At 37.7% G+C, this 18,323-nt stretch overlaps 1 protein-coding gene across 1 annotated transcript in view; it reads right to left on the reverse strand.

The window, feature by feature from the left end:
- LOC139727118 (rho GTPase-activating protein 17-like) overlaps window positions 1-18,323 on the reverse strand; it is a 93,970-nt gene that overhangs the window by 59,266 nt on the left and 16,381 nt on the right. The window contains 4 exon segments of the mRNA XM_071638102.1: window positions 548-659; window positions 3,969-4,045; window positions 5,463-5,564; window positions 7,023-7,062. Of these exon segments, the coding sequence (XP_071494203.1) occupies window positions 548-659; window positions 3,969-4,045; window positions 5,463-5,564; window positions 7,023-7,062 (331 nt within the window).

Consider the following 18,323-nt stretch of genomic DNA (forward strand, 5'->3'; position numbering starts at 1 on the left):
CCGAAATTAAATGATTCAAGAATCCCAACATGTTTGTCCTTTATTTTTCTTTTTGGATTCATTTAGTTGGTGTATGTCTACTTAACCCATGATGAAAAAAGTAACTTGTAGATCCTACCAATTACAAAGATATTGGCACATTATCCCAAAAATGTACCCATTATTTGTAACGCGAGTTACCGTGGAATTGCCCTGATGATGATGATGACAATAATAGTAATGATGATAATAATAATAATAACAATAATAATAAATAATATAAGTATCATCACCTGTGCAAGCACTGTGTTTCACTACTGCAATGCCATGTGCTTATTTTCACTGTTATAGTTCAAGAGCACGCAGTGGATCTGACATCTTATAAAATGTTACACATGTACCAAAAATCTTACAAATGTATGCACTGGGCAGGATTTGAACCCCGGTCCTAATCTGTATTATAGAGTCAAGAGCCTTGTGCACCTGCTTTACCGCAGTGCTACCACAGGTTTGGCGGCCATGAATGAGGGTTTGGGGTCGGTGCACTTTGGAGTACTGGTAGTCTTACCTCCAGGACTGTGTTGAATGGAATGAGGATGAGGTTTTCTAGACCCATTTCGTGGCTGGTCATCTCGGCGGCGATATTGGCGCAGGCCTCCGATGTCTTCTCCAGCATGCCCCTGGGGGTGTAAGAACCCGAACATTATAAAAAATGAGGAGATGCATTCACATTTACGGTGAAATACACCAATAACTCATAACATGAATGCAAATACAAGACAAATTACACTCATGCAATACATTTGTGAAATACCTTGGTCTTTAAGGTCCTTGGTAATTCTAATTTGGAACTAAATACTCATGCAAGGTTTTCGCCAAGAGACATTCATGTTTAAAAACAAAGAATGTGCAAATTCAATTTTGAAGTATTATTAATCTCAAGGCTCCTACTTTCTAGAGCCTTTTTCCTTTTTGATGAGAAACAGCAAGAGAATCACTAAGGAAGACAAAAGGCTTGCTTCATTAATAGCAATAAGTATCATAATGTTAACCATCAACAATGCTTTTATAGCATTTAACACATAGTGCGTATGTCCCTATGTGCTGTAAGAAAAGGAAATACTATAATATACAATTGCAACTGCAATGGTACCGAGAATCATGTTTGTTAAGACAGTAAAAAGACGCATTTTCAAGGCAATTTTGAATTTATTGCTGTTGGTACTTTGTCTTAAACTCTGGGGTAGATTAATCCATGAAGTGTGTAAATTATATGCAAATGTTTGTTCTCCATAAGATATGGGTCTTCTATTTGGAATAAAACAACAAATGATTTCTGTCTTTGCACTGGGCTCATACCCTGATCTTTGTTATCACTGAAGGCTTGTAATGCCCAGAGAGTTGTTACTTCTGATTGTCAAAAAGAAGTGATATGATCATTACAAATATAGCTCCCACTATTTTCACGATATATTAGTACTGGGCTTTCTGGATTAAATGATGATGATGATGATGATAATAATAATAATGATAATAATAATGATGATGATGATAATAATAATAATAATAATAATAATAACAACAAAATAACAATAATTTTAACTATCATGAGGATAAAAGAAGACAACACAAGTGTAACTTTTACACTAGTTGTTCAGGTTGGAATCTCAATAAGTAATGTGTGAGAGTGATTATGAAATATGATGACATTAAAACAAAATAATACCACTTTAAAGCACTACTCTTTACCTTTTTCTCACTCAAGTAACCATGTAGCTGGTAATATTGTGAATGTCAGCAAAAAACTGTAATATTTCTTTCGTGCATTCACAGGTCATTAACGATCTCCACCCCCACATATCATATCAGCTGGCAAACAACACATACAATATTTCCTGGTACACTCGCCACAAAGCAACTTACATTAATTGAAAATGTCCTTGCTGTGTAATTTGGCTTGGAATCATTGATTTTTATTATGCAATAAATGGGAGGGGGCGGAACGACCCACAGAAAGAGATATATAAGATAGATAAGATAGACAGATAGATAGATAGATGGATAGATAGATAGATAGATAAATAAATAGATATATGGATAGATTATAGATAGATAAATAGAAAGATGAATAGATAGATAGATAGATAAATAGATAGATGGATAGATAGATAGATAGATAGATAGGGAATAGAAAGAGATGACAGAAAGAGATTAAGAGAGAGAGAAAATAACAGGAAAGGAAAAAAGACAGAAATATAGCTGGACAAGAATTGAAAGGAAGATTGAAGAGAAAGAATACAAAAAGACATACTGGAAGAGAGACGGATGGAGCACAAGATGAAGAAGGGGGGGGGGGAGGAGACAGAGAGAGAGAGAGAGAGAGAGAGAGGGAGAGAGAGAGAGAAAACCCTATGACATATGTCAGGGCCAGCCCTGTTGACACCAGAAGTATTGATCACTATTGTTCCCGAGACTGCATACATCCAGAGACACCAGTCAGTATCGCTCAGGCTTGTTTTTACAGCTGGTATCCAAGCCATGTGTCTATGTATGTGTGTGTGTGCGCGCCCGTGTGTGTGTGTGTATGTGCGTGTGTGCAAGCATACATGTGTGTGTGTATGTGTGTGTGTGTTAAGGTCATTGGACTGCAGAAACAGTCATGGGATACCAAGAATAGACGAGGCACACGGCTAATTGGGCTATTGTTTGAGAGTCAGCGAACAGGCCATGGACTACATGTCACTGGAATGACTGTGGCATCCATGCTCAAGTTCACGGCATAACCCAAATGCCAAACACTGTGCGAATACTGGAACAGCACATGTTCCGTTAATCTGAACCTGTGCAAACAATCATTTACTGCCTACACAACACACACACATGCATAAACCACCGTCAGACAGTGGTACAGGTTGACAGCTAATAAGGAGGGGGAAAAAAAGGCATTATGACCTATAATCTCATTCTCTCACTTTCCTAACCACAAGTCACTTTGTGATGAGGTACGTGATAAATTAACATGATATTCAACTAGTCTCCACATTACTACCATAGCCTCCATAAGAGTCTTCTCACATAATTCAGCGAAGAGACACATTTTTCTGTATACAAAGACTACTAGTCAGCATAATGGCTTTGAAATGCCTTTTTGGCCTTAATTTCAAATGTGCATTTTGGGGGGCCTTTAATATCCAGCGGGATAATATAGTGCATATTAAAGAAAAGAGAAGGAATAAATAGACTTGACAACATTTCTTTCTGAGAATGCTGCACAAACTTTGATCCTATCTGGTATCATGAAAAAGCAATGTCTCATCTCTATCAAGGCCATAAATATACAATATCACTGGAACTTTTTATCAAAAATCAAACAGCCTAACTGGAGATATGAGATCCACGTGATGATGCATATCGACTGAAATAGAGTGCACCAAATATCTGTCATATGATCCAGGGGTTGATGTGTTTACAATGAACCACTTTAGAGAATTAGCAGCACGCGGTGTAAACACTGCTAGGTGATCCAGGCTAGGACTCTGGTACTCTACCTGTAAAAAATGTGATCCCATTCACATTTGAAAAATAAGCGCAAGAAAGCTTGGTGGAAACCCTCCTTGCCCAGATTAATGTGTTCTAACTTACCCAAATAAGGTTGATTCTCCTAGAGATACACTCATTTCACTCATACTTTGAGATAAGATGGAATGAGGAAGCCCTGTAAAAAAAAAAAAAATGTGACCCCATTCACATTTGAAAAATAAGAGCAAGAAATCTAAGTGGAAACTCTCCTTCCCAGGATTAGTGTGTTCCAACTTACCCAAATAAGGTTGATTCTCCTAGAGATACACTCATTTCACTCATACTTTGAGATAAGATGGAATGAGGAAGCCCTGTAAAAAAAAAAAGGTGACCCCATTCTCATTTGAAAAATAAGAGCAAGAAATCTAAGTGGAAACTCTCCTTCCCAGGATTAGTGTGTTCCAACTTACCCAAATAAGGTTGATTCTCCAAGAGATACACTCATTTCACTCATACTTTGAGATAAGATGGAATGAGGAAGCTTTTTCTGCACAGAAAGAGAGAGGGAGCAAAAAAGTTGGGATATAACAATAATAATAATAATAATGATAGTAGTAATAATAATAATGATAATAATAATAATAATAGTAATAATAATAACAATAATAAAGTACATTTATAATGCGCTGTATCTATCATTACTGATACTCTCGGTACAAGAGAGCCTGTAAGATTCAACACATGCTGCGTACACATGAACAGCTAATAGTACAACCCTGCAAATCCAATCCATATCCAATATTACATAGAAATTAACCAAAACTATAATTGAAAAAAAAATACAATTTGAGGAGAATCTTAAAATTGAACACTTGAAAGTAAACGCTTGACCGTTCACAGCAGTTCAACAACAAATTCAAATTTCACTCATACCTGCATGACAAACACTAGTTCTGAGACCATTTAAAGCTTGCCCAAGGCTTGCCTGACATGGCATCAACTAGTGCACACCATCTACAATAATAATTGAATTATTCTCAGGAACAGGTGACTTGAGTGCCTTGTTACTCAGTCCTTAGGATAAAACACTATGAATGAATATTGATATCTAAACAAAACTGCCCTACAGGAGCTCAAACAAAGTTGCCAAGGTCTGGATTAGGCCACGAAAACATTTGGATTGACAAATGAAAATGGATCTCATTGTTTTTGCCATTCTAGGATAACTCTTGCTGGGTTTTTCAGACTTAATTTTTCACGCAATCCATGTTACATGAAAAGCATCGTGTGATGGGGTGGAATGTGCATCAAAAAAAGTTTGTATCTAACTAGGGATAACTTTGCTTTAGAAATATTCAAACCTGCAATCCATACAATTTGAAAAGATAGTATCGATTTCCACCTGAATTATTCAATATTGCAAGGTGACCAGTGCACCGTGACAGTAATATCACACTTCTTGTTACCACTGAGCTAGAGAAACAGAATTCATTTCTGATTTCAGAAATTCTAGCATTTATCTGTTATTGTGATTTCAGTAAATTTTCTTGCCTAATATATTTCATTCAAGAGTAGCTATTTTGAAAGAGACTGCGAAGGTCTCATTGAGACAACTGAATGCAATGTCTCAATGCAGAATCAGCAGAAATAAAGAGCAGCCACATTTAGACATCAATCTTTCTGATTTCTACGAACATCTCAAAATAACAGTTTCAAGAGCAAAATTATACAGTACATCTGAAAGCAAAAGCTTTTGAAAGTTCTCCTATAATGTGTTCAAATGTAAATTACAAATAAATGGAACATCTCCACTCAGCTTGCCTTACTTTCACAAAGCATAATGCAGGGAGAATTTAAACATTTGTCAAGTACAACACCAAGCGTTCAGTGCCATGCGAGATGAACATTTTACAAAAAGGAGAAAGAAAGCTAGCGACAAGTCATTCCTGTCTAAATGTTCTTACCGTTCTCTTCTCCACATCTGTGCCTGACCCGATGAGGCAGGCCGACAGCTTGGTGGTGATGTTCTTGCATGCATACTTGATGTGCTCAGTTCTCTTCTCACACTAGAGGAAAGCAGGAGAACAACAACAAACCAAATATTAGCTGAGTTGGGAAAGTAAAAAGTATAAACTTTTTCATGGAGGATGGAAGAAATGTCACAGGGAGAACAAAATGTTTAAAATTGCACAAAGTCACCGTTATCTCTACATAACTCACAATTGCAATATTGATAGCAAGCCTCTACCTCAACCCCTAACTCACACTTAGTTTGAATTGGTTATTGTTGTTTTTACCATTCATCAAATGGAGTCAGCTTGTAAGTTTAACGGTGTTGTTTTATCAAAATCTGCCTAAATGATGTAAATTAACCACAGTTGACTCCTCATCACTGACCAATATGAGTTACCCTACTTGTACAATAACTCTGCTTAACAAGTCTACTTGAACATTTACCCTATCAGATGTTTTTTGTACTTGTCTTCAAAAAAGCACACTGAAATCAGTATCTGCAGCATGTTGCATGTCGGCTCATGAACATGCTTATTTTCATTCCACAAACTACCAAATTGCTGTCCAATCAAAGGTGTTTCTGCTTTTGTTTTGTGTTTGTTTGTTTGTTTTTTGACAGGGAAGGTTTCTGTGGGTCAAAATGAAGTGTCACACAAACGTCTCTTCTCATTTTGCTGCTCTACAAAAACCACTGCAGCCATCACAAAACAACTGTTGGTTGGCTTCTTTCTATATCGTACAAAGACTTCTTTGTGATAAGCCTACATAGTTTGCATGTACATCCACACTTTCTGTCAATATGATCACTAGATCTGACTTGAGACAGGTTAACCCATCCACGTACGGGCCTCTTTGTTAAGATATTTGGAACAGTATCAGTGGCTCTCACAAAAATTGTTGTGAAACAGAATTACTGTTTACATCACATTGGTTGCAAGAACACATTGCAAAACAAGAAGAAATGGGAGGATATTATCAGAGCAGTTTCTGGAATATAACTAGGCACATCCTAGTATAATGTTTCCACACAGTAAACACTGTTACTCATGCATAGATATTTAAATCTCAGTTGAGCATTTGCTCCCCTACACCCATAGTTCTTATTTAAGATCTTATATTGTTGTTATTGTATCAAACATTTGAAGTAAATCAAGGACCATTTGTACACCAAGATGAAAGGGGAAAACCCTACTCAATCAATGCATAAAGACAGGGGGAATTCCCTAACACCAGTGAACCAGAATGAGTCTTTGTCCTGCTGTTCATTCTTGGATTTCTTTTCTTTTCTTTTCACTTCTGGGAAATCTTAAACATGAATACTTACAAGGAAGAAAATATTTTCTGATCCAGCCTGCATTGATTTTCCAATAATACAGAGTACACCTTTACATAGTACTCTTTTCTTTTTTCCTCCCCTTGGTATCTTATGATACCAAATGAAAAGGGAAACCAAACACAATTTCTGAACAAGGAAGGAGCAATTCTCACTTGAACGGAAAACACCTTCTTACCTGTAATAGTTCATCATTCAGTACTTCTGTCTTCTCAGCCCTGTTTTAACAACAAAATAAAATAGAAAGAGAAACTGAAGTCACCATCATGCAAACATGTCCGGCATTCAAAGACTGAATTACCAGGTACTCCCCAATTGTTTCCTGTAAGTAAAAGGAGACCAAGCTTCTTACTTTCAAATTCAGGTGAGAACTTTATTAAACATACACACAAAAAGGATTTAAATCTGGACTTATACTATTAACGTATACCTTGATACATACATCAACCCGGGTAAGTTTTTACTGATGACATGAAAAGGGAATTTCTGGAAAAGTGGCAATCATGCTAAGATGTTAACGTACAGGTGGAATAAAAAGAAGCAACAGTATCAAACATTTGAAGTAAATCAGTGACAAATTCTGATTCAAGCATATCCTGTGTCTATAAGATATCAGCTATGATGGAACATTTCTTGCCATGAAGCAATGTATGCATATGCTCCCACATAAATTGTATAGATCAGGGAAAAAAAAGGGGGGGAGGGGATAAAGAAAGCAAGTAAGGATATCAGGGACTACAACAGCATCTATGCCCTGCTGCTGGATGTCATGAGGAAGTTTTGATCCAAAATTCAACTGCTTCAATTATACCACACAATGTCATTTCATGCAAAGTTATGAAGGTGGGGAAAAAAAGATAGGAGAGTAAAGGAAATGAATTTCATGTTGTAACACTATAGTATTTTGTTGTAGCCTGACACAGACCAACATCAGGCTTCTTGTAGTCTTGAACCCAGGAAGTTAAGAACCTAAAGTATTATATGTGGCTTGGAGAATAGGGTGACCCTTTGGAGATTGAGCCTTCTCAGTTGAGGAGACATGTTTGGGGAAATCGGTTCATATTCACTCCCCAGAAATTTTGTAATCCCTCAAGAAATTTCTGTACCTGCAATGTACCCTCACAATGCCACATGTTCATTCAATATTTTTCTTTTTCTCAACTAAAAATTACTTTAGTGAACAATATATCAAAACTGTTCAATCACAATTTTGAAGTTTGTTTTTGTTGTGTATTTTTTAATAACCTGTCCTTGCTAAGAGAAACCATAACACATGGTTTGTTTGCAAGCTGCTTGTAACGTAAAATCTTATAAATGTACAGTGGATTCCCTTTATAACGAAGTCCTCGGGACCGGCAGTTTTCTTTCATTACATCAAAATTTTGTTATAACCGAACAAATAAACAATAAAAATACATAGACTGGATATTGTTCCCATCCGAATTTTTTACTGCGTTGTAACCCGAATTTTGTTATAACCATGTTCGTTATAACGGGAGTGCACTGTATGCAAATCTATGGATATATTTCTGATAGTTGAATTTAACACATAAACGCGAAGTCACATATCGTGAATGGAATCTGTGACCCTGCATTCACCTATGGAATCAGGATCCCTCCATCTTAGAGGTTGGCTGGCAACCAAGGGCAACGTTAATGTCTCTAACAGTTCTATGCATTGTCCAGATGGACCAAATGGTTGTCAATTATCTAGATGATTCCCTTTCAGCATTCATCATCCACTTTTGTCTTTCTTGTTTCCACAGAGAAAATTCATTTCTGTACAGACAATAGGAACTATATATCCTATTCAAAGCATCTGACATCATATAAATCTACTTCAATATTTTCATCTGATAACGTTGTCTTGCTGACAGAGAAAAGACAAAGAAACTTGCAAAGACCTTGCATGCTTAGATGTTACAACAATTATCTGGGTAGAAGGGACTAATGATATCATGTGTCGATGGCAAGTATGAGGGCAGAAATCGAATTATCCAAATTTTGTTACCATATGCGTACAGAAAGGTCACTGTGAAGTTCATTAATGCTGTTTACATGATATGCCCTTTAAATTCACCTGATATTAAGGTACTAGCTTTCCCTGATCTTGATTGCAACCTGCAGCTCATTTGACATTATACTTTGCAAATCACAAGCATCCTGTAAAAGTTAAACAGTTAGAGAAGGAAGAAGAAATACCTGGCTCCTCGTGGTACAAAATGTCAAACTTGTTTATCCACCATTTGTTTTATTTTTCAAAAATGACGAGTAATTTTACTTGATGTCACTCAGTATTTATCTTTCAAATACTATCCATGCTTGCACAGCCTTGGTTTCATCAAATGGCATTGTAAGAAATGGGGTACACGGTCTATAACTTGACTTTATTGCTTACATGTACAATTGTAGGTTGCTATCCTCTTGAACTCTCGGCTGGCTGTTACTAATTCATCAACTTTGTATCTTTTCTTACATTAAAACTTTTGTTGGAAACCAATGAAAGGAGAGAATATCAATATGTGATAACACATGTCTCAAAACATTCTTTAATAAAGGCACTGTTTACCACCGGGAGCAGTGATTTTAAAAAATGTTCAAGTAATCACATTTGATGCATGCGATGTGAAGGTCAATTGCATCATCAAACATCCTACCATATAAAATTTTGCAATATAACCTGTAAAATATAAGGAGATATAACTATTTTTCTCAATTCAACCATAACTGTAGACAGTTTAGCTTTAACAGAAACAATTCTATTATAACTATTGTTCACATTCTGTATATTTAACAATACTTGACACTGATTATGCAGATTATAATTTTGACGTTTGTTGTTTCCATCCCTAACTCACATTCTAGAACTATAATGAAGCAAAAAAAAAAGCTGGTTTTTTTTTTTGTTTCATCTGCAAAGGGTAAACAATGCCATTAATTCTCTGATGCCATCACATAACAGAAATTTCATGGAACAGACATCACCTTGGTCGATGTAAACACTGTAAGGCTAAAAACTGCTGATTTCTTCATAAATATCTACTAGTTGTTATTAAATCACAAATAGAAACCTGAAAGTGCATTTGTCTGAAGATCACTCCACTGTAAAAGGTTTGAAAGGTTTCACATTGGGCTAAAAACTTGTCTGTAATCATGTTTCTGAAAACGTGTAACTTCCAGTTACATGGTGTTCAATCACTACATACTGAACGTGACATTCAACAGTACAGGAGTTACGTCACAAACTCCTTTAATTGCCTGTCATTGTCAATCACATCTGTGACTCTTGATACCCTTGCATACAAAAATCGATACATTTTAGTAACACCACATAGTGTGGTGGAAATAATACCAGGATATAAGCCAATGACCATCTCCCATTTGAGTATAGGTGGATTTCATAAACCATTCAAACTCTATAAGCAAATCAAGAATCAAACATAATTTGAGGAATATGTTTCAGATAAACATGATTCAACTTTGCTTTTACACACATAGATGCTCTTACTCGAGAAGCTTGAAACATGTTTTAAGCACGTCTACAAACGAGTTCATGGCTAATCTGAAATGGCTCTTACTTTAAGTCAGTTTACATTAGTAACAGAAATGTAAACCCAGAAACAAGACACAATAAGTGGTTTGATAAAAGCTGCATGTCTGGATTCATAAGTGCATCGACTGGTGTACATATCGCTCTCCAAAAAGTTGGAAGCCACTTCACTTCCTTGATATGAAGGGAATAGGGAAAAAAATGGACAAGTTCAAGAAAAAGGCCTTCCTGGTACACCAAGTTAGTCTACATCATCCTTATAATAAGACTCATGGGGAACAGCAGAGCTTATTGCAGGCAAGCTGAAGATAGTCAGTACATAAGCTACACATAATGTAGCTCTCTAGGATGTGAGCATATGGTTACTTCCTCTGTAGAATAAAAAATATAAAAAAAACCACACACACACACACACACACACACACAACAACAACAACAACCACTGATCGAAGTAAAAGTCAAGTGAAAAGTCTGGTGAGCAGATTTGATGGAAAATATTCACAAGGAAGATATTCAAGCCAGCAATATCTAGGCTGTTTTCATATGGGTTGTGAATTGTCTACCTTCTTAACCCATAGGCCAGGTCCATCAGGTATAATCAAGACAAACTTTATTGTAGATTTCTTTTACATTTTAGCATCTGGACTGTATTGTAGGAAATGGCTAGTAGCAGACCATTTTTAAGGTACCGGGTATAAGATTTTTGCTTTTATGCGACATACAACAGATATCATCCACATCATACAACACTGTCAAACATAACAAAATATATATTTAAAAAAAAATGCAACTTCGAATGTTTGGGGTACAACATGTAGAACACCATAGAATGTTGGGGAATACAAGACTTGTACTGTTACTGCATAGTATGGGCTTTATGCCATTACACTACTTGGAAATGGAAAAAGAAGGAAGTCCAGTCAAGTCCCATCAACTTTCTCTATACGGCACAGGTTTATCCCACAGAGAAAGTTGTTCTGAATAGATATGAAGAAAATTATAAAAGACAAAAAGAAACATATTTCTGGCACTGTGAAAGTACAGTAACTCAAGAAAAGACATTCAATCTCGTCCATTTATTACTGTAGGTGATCGATCACGTGTCCCTAATTACTTGACAGGAAGAAGTATCGCACAACTTCTGAACCTCAGCTACTCCACCTAAACCACTGTCTTTGTAGGGGACTGCAAAAAAAAAAAAAAAATCAACCCTACATCTTTGTCACTGCCCAAGAGAAATATGCAGTAATTATGTTCTTTAGTCTCAAAAGGAGGAACCATTCTTTTGGACTTTTTATGGCAGGCACGTCTACTGTATCACTGACTTTACACACACACACACACACACACACACAAAATCTAATGACAAACAATAGATGATCATTCTTAAAAATACAAACACACAGTTCTTAAATTAAAGAAAGATTTAAAAAAAAACCCTTTTAATGCTGGAATGTGTCATGTTTTATGAAATGCTTGTTAGAATAACAAACCCTCTAATATGGCTATGTGATCTCCAACCATGCCTTATGCAATTATTGAGGTTATTAAACGAAATGGCATTCTTCAGCAGAAACCGTGAAAGATATATTCCTCGATTTGGATTTCATCCAATCGAAAACTACCTACCCCTAGTAAAAGATGGGGGGGCACTTCTTTTCTTTACAGCATCAGACTTTCCCTGAAAATTGCATCAATCATGTGAGCTGCATTGGCAATTACTGAAGTCATAGATTGGTCACATGAGTCAACATGGCGCTATCTACAAGTCGGCGGCGATGACATACAGTAGTTAAACATAGGATCACCGCCAGCAATACTGAAGCCAAGATGACAAACACAATATACGAGTCCATAGTCTTACATTACAGAGCCTTGTCTAAGTGCCATGAATGAATACATTTGTTTCAACATTACTACACACAGGAGCCAAGAAAATGACATCATCTCAAGATCCAATGCTGACGAAATCTAGAGAAGCACTGTTTGGCAAAGTCACCCCACCCACAACCATTACGAAACCACACACCTCCCTGTAGAATTGGAAGTGGCTCCATGACATATATTACATCCTTGATCAAACTGTCTGCAATATTTTTGACAGAACAAAAAAAAAAAAAATCAGGAGTTCATTGTGAAATAAACCTTGTGCAGACACTGAAAAATATTTGACATTGATGATATTAAAACATCTTCTATTTCTTGGACAAGTCTGAATTTGAATCATCATATCTGATGTCAAAATAAGTTAACAACAAGAATATATGCTTGCCTCAGTATACTGAATGAATTCACTTTCAGTTTGGGAACATCCGCAATGCCTGAATAGCAAATGATAGCTAATCTACTTGTCATGGCTTACAGAATGTATGATGCCAGACATGTGCAACAAGGGCTACATTAGGGTACTTTGTGTGGATGAAAGGCTGCATGCATGCAACATGAATTTCTTGTGTCTTTTGTGGGTTTTTTTTTTTCTCTCTTGCAAAATGGCCCTGATGAGTCAGTCAAGACGAAGAAATGGCAGCTAGAATCTGAATCCCTCAGCAAACCTGGAAACAGATGAATTTAATGAGGTTTCCATTTCGGGGTATGGCCCGAGGGCCCTGCGGGATGATGGAATTGCGATCAAGTATTTTCGAGAGAGGGGTTCCCTCCGCCTGACAATCAATAGCGATGTCGTTCAACCAAAGGAGCTTCATTCTTGGTTCAACCGGTCCCTATTCTTTTACCTTTCCTCCGTATCACCCCTCTGCATTCACCTGTCCCTCTCCACATTATCAGCACCCCTTCTACCATCTTGTTTTACTCATCCCCTCTTTTGATTACCCTTGTTTGATTCCACATAAACCTGAACATCCATCTGTGGTTTATCATCTGCACCCCTCTATGGATGCCATTCTTGTACTTCCATCAATAAGCAAATTAATAGTTTCACTTTGCACATGAGCAAAAACAAAAACAAAAACAAATACAAAATAAAACAAAACAAACAAAACAAAAGGCTCTATGAATACTAAACAGGCATTTGGTTTCTAAAGTCACTGAGATAATCTATCTGTGATACAATGATTATTCATGTAAGTAATCCACATTAATGGTGTTTGCCATTACACATTCACCTGACAACAAGCCTACGTAGCAATATCAATACAAAAAGTATGAAAATGTTTTCAATGCCAAAAAATTACATGGCTGATTCCTGAAGTGCAAATTGATGAGCCATTCTTGTCACCCGGTCTCCACACCGTATGTTTAATATTCTTTGTTTACACGTGAATTTCATATATTGTAACATCACACAAGGTTGTTCATTATATCACTTTGGCAATGAGTTAAAGTGCCCAGCCAACTGAGAAAGAAGTAAGGTCATTTGTCCAAATATGCACATAAGCTAATTACTAACTAGCTCATTCCATTATAATCTCCCTCATCATCTTCATTTTTCCTCCTCCTCCTCCTCCTACTCATCTTCTATACCTCTTGGTCATTTATCTTCCTCCATCCCATGTATTTCCTTCTTCCTTTCATTCATCCAACCATTACCAGTATCATCACTCATATCCATCTCTTCTCTATTCTGTAGTTCAATTCTAGCATTAAAGGTAGGGACCTACTATTTACCATTCGGAGCAGTGATTAAAAAAACAAGAGACCCGCGGGTCTAGCGCTCACCTGAGTATCGCAAGTTCACCTTTCACGCAGTCAATAATCTAAATTATTCACAGCTCTACCAAAATTTGACCAGGCATTCTCAAGTAGAAGATGAAAATGTACAATAAGGGCCCAAATTTTTAAAGATTCCTTAATTTGGGGGGATTGGGGCCCGGGGGCCCTCTGGGTGGGGCATAGTGCCCATTTTTATAAATTGAGATCCTGACCCCCTAGGGATGCTACCTGCCAAGTTTGACGAAAATACATCATGAGGTTTTCAGGAAGAAGATGAAAATGTGCAATTCAGGCCCCCATTTGGACCTTCCCAACCACCCCCCCCCCCCCGCCCCCAAGAGGGGCACCCCTGGATCTCCTATGAACAAACTTGAAACTACAGTCATTAATGTACTCACTCATAGTATTATCTTAGCTCTATAACTTCTGATTCTAGAGAAGATTTTTAAAGATTCCTTCATTTTGGGGGTTTGGGCCCCCCTGGGGGCCACCTGGGTGGGGCATGGTGCCCATTTTAACAAATTGAGATCCTAACCCCCTAGGGATGCTACCTGCCAAGTTTGGTGAAAATGGGTTGTGGGGTTCTCAAGAAGAAGATAAAAATGTACAATTTAGGCCCTATTAGGACCCAACCTCACCCCCCTCCCCTGGGTCCCAAGGGGGGCACCCCTGATTCTGCCATGAACAAACTTGAAACTACAGTCATCAATGTACAAACTCATAGTATTAACTTAGCTCTATCACTTCTGGTTCTAGAGAAGACGATTTTTACATATTCCTTAATTTTGTGACGTTTGGGCCCCCTGGGGGCCCCCTGGGTGGGGCATGGTGCCCATTTTAATAAATTGAGTTCCTAACCCTCTAGGGATGCTACCTGCCAAGTTTGGTGAAAATGGGTCATGGGGTTCTCAAGAAGAAGATGAAAATGTACAATTTAGGCCCCATTAGAACTCCTCCCCACCCCACTCCCCTGGGTCCCAAGGGGGGCACCCCTGATTCTGCCATGAACAAACTTGAAACTATAGTCATCAATGTACTAACTCATAGTATTAACTTAGCTCTATCACTTCTGGTTCTAGAGAAGAAGATTTTTACAGATTCCTTAATTTTGGGGGGTTTGGGCCCCCCTGGGGGCCCCCTGGGTGGGGCATGGTGCCCATTTTAACAAATTGAGTTCCTAACCCCCTAGGGATGCTACCTGCCAAGTTTGATGAAAATCGGTCTTGGGGTTTTCAAGAAGAAGATGAAAATGTAAAAAGTTTACGCACGACGCACGACGCACGACGCACGACGGACGACGGACGACGCACGACGGACGCCGGACGAAGGGCGATCGCAATAGCTCACTTGAGCCTTTGGCTCAGGTGAGCTAAAAAGTGTTTGAGTTATCGCATATGATGCCTATGTGTAGGTCAGTTGTATCACAGAAAATCCTACAATATAAAAATTTTGCATAAAAGCCTAAAATATAAGGAGATATCACCATTTTCTCAATAAACCATAATGGTCATTGCTACATGTCGAAACAATTTTATCATAATATATGGTACATTGTACATCTAAATAGCCGTTCACATTTTGTATATTTAGCAATACTCGACACTTAATATACTGTTGGTTGTTTCTATCCCTAACTCACATTTTAGAACTATATATTTTGGAGCATTAAAAGCTGGGTTTTTGTTTCATCTGCAACTGGTTGATAATGCCTTTGTAGCTTAGTATGACATGTGAATGTAGTTCACTCTACACACTGTCTGAGAAAGAATATCAATGTTTGCTTCTTTCCTAATTCCCCTTCTTCACTGTCTGTGGCAGTCATGACATGCTATCCCCTCCCTCCGCACCTGTCACAGAGAAACCAACACAGAACCTGTTTGGGTCGCAGTTCCTCTACAAGATACCCTATGAGATATTTGATATCTATTGCTTGTAATGCACACTTAACTTGATGGGTCTCAAATACATAATACCGGTATATCATCAAAGCAATAATCTCTCAGATTGCATGGGCAGCAAACTGCCAGACAAGCATCCAAAGCACATTTGACACTCTGAGTTACTTGAGCTGTATTTGGACAATTCCACTATAAAGGGTCCAGCACTGTGTAATACACTCCATACCACCTATAGCTACACTCTAATTGCAATTACTTGAACTACCAACCAACTCTTATCCAAGCAAGGCATGTGGTGTCTGAAGAGTGTGCGACAAGATAAAGCCCAAAACATCAATAATCTAAGCACATGAATGTAAAAGTTTCTTTATTTCGTCTTTCTTCTGTTTCTAATTGCATGTGGTTGCCATGATACACACTGACAAAAGCAGTCTTAGAAAGGGTTTGATTACAAGCAGGCACACATGGCCCTATTACCACCATAGAAGTCAGGACTATGATTTCCACTCTGTCCATTCCCACAAAGTTCCTGATACTCTGGAGGTCCACTTTGAATCATCTACAATATGAAAGGCTAATGTGTGGAAGTCAATCTCATTTCCAAAATTTAACCAAAGTGTAGCAACATGATACAAATATATCAAAAATTCTGCAAAACAGAAACAAATTTGATATGATATACCTTCCGAGACGCCTGTCACTAGTATAAACATTTCTGAATATTAACAAAATTTGAATATAGCCATCTTCGACTGTTGACATCAACTGATTTTTTTCTGTATACGCCGAATATTTTGCAAGGTTTTCATTTTCGCGAATTTTGCGAGACAGGTGTTATTCGCAAAAATTAAAGACACGCGAAAATATTGACTCTGATCTCTAAATGTGGATGAACACGTGTACATTTTTCCGTTCAGTACAAGACTCCACGATCACGAATTTACCCACTCGCGAAATCGTCGGGAATTCCTGATGGAGTATTTCATCCCATGAAGATGATACCATTTGAAACTAGAAATGTCGCTAAGGCGACTGGTATGCCTCCGCCATAATGCATGATTCTCCCAATAGGTCTATAGTACATGTAGACAATGTGTGATTACATTTTCACAAAATTGGCAAAATATCAAAATGACAAGTTGTCACAAATGTGTTGAATGTTCATCTTCCTTGACCTAGGTTTAATTGGATGAATAGGAGAGCATGTATTTGGGGATTTAAGGACTTTAACTTGACTTTGACCCATTCATAAGTTTATGCATTGAGTAATTTTCAAGGTATGGAGAAAAAGTGCAATTTCTGTACTGAAAAGTTCATTGTTACCATTTTCATCTGGCCTTTGACCCTAAAATTCATAGGATAATCACTGTCAGGCACAACATGCATAAATATGTAGTAAGTTTCAAGATAACTTGAGCCACTTCTGAGATATGGAGGAAAAAGTTAGTTCAGCACTTTCCCTTGATCTTTGACCTTTTGACCTTTGAGGCAAACAAAAAAAAAGAAGAAAAAAGAAAGCATCCAGAGAATCTCTATTAGGTTATACATGCATACAACAAGTGTAAAAAAATAATAATCCTGCTGGCATTGCATAAATGAGGGAAATAGTAAAATTTTGAAGTGTTGCCCTTGACCTTTGACCCCTGACCTTTGACCCAGGAACCCTAAATTCTCTAGATAATCACTGCCAGTCAGTACATGTATATATATACTATGTTCCATGAAGATACGTTGAACAATTTCCAAGATACGGAGTAAAAAGTGAAGTTTTAATATTTTTACTTGACCTTTTGACCTTTGACTCATGACCCCAAACTTTCACCAGAGAATTTTAATTGGGTAATACATGTATACACTAAGTTTCAAGAAAATATCTTTAGGCATTGCATAGATATGGTGGAAATAGTGAAATTTTATGTATTTGACCTTGACCTTTTGACCTTTGACCTTGAGCATGTGCACCCAACAGTTGATAGGCACAACTTCACCCCCTAATACACACACATGCCAAGTTTCATTAGGATACCTCAAAAGCTTTTTTAGTTACGCCGTCCACAAAATTCATTACGGACGGAAGGACGGACGGACGGAAAGACGGACGGACGGACGGACAACCCGAAAACATAATGCCTCCGGCACCACTTCGTGGCGGAGGCATAAAAATTGTGAACACTCCAGGTTCTCTGGAATGTTCAGTACTAGAATCGAGGATGTGTGTATGATGGATTTCAGTCTCTTCGATTCTAGCATGGATTACGTAATCGGGTGTAAAAATCAGGCGGGGGGGGGGGGGGGAGCAGAGCCATGAGGTCATGATGTTCACGTCCTGAACATGCTTTTCGCAAAATCAAAATGGGTTGTA

Source organism: Diadema antillarum, unplaced genomic scaffold, assembly GCF_040938485.1.
Source record: "Diadema antillarum isolate AM-2024a unplaced genomic scaffold, OU_Dant_1.0 scf00000017, whole genome shotgun sequence".
NCBI lineage: Eukaryota > Metazoa > Echinodermata > Echinoidea > Diadematoida > Diadematidae > Diadema > Diadema antillarum.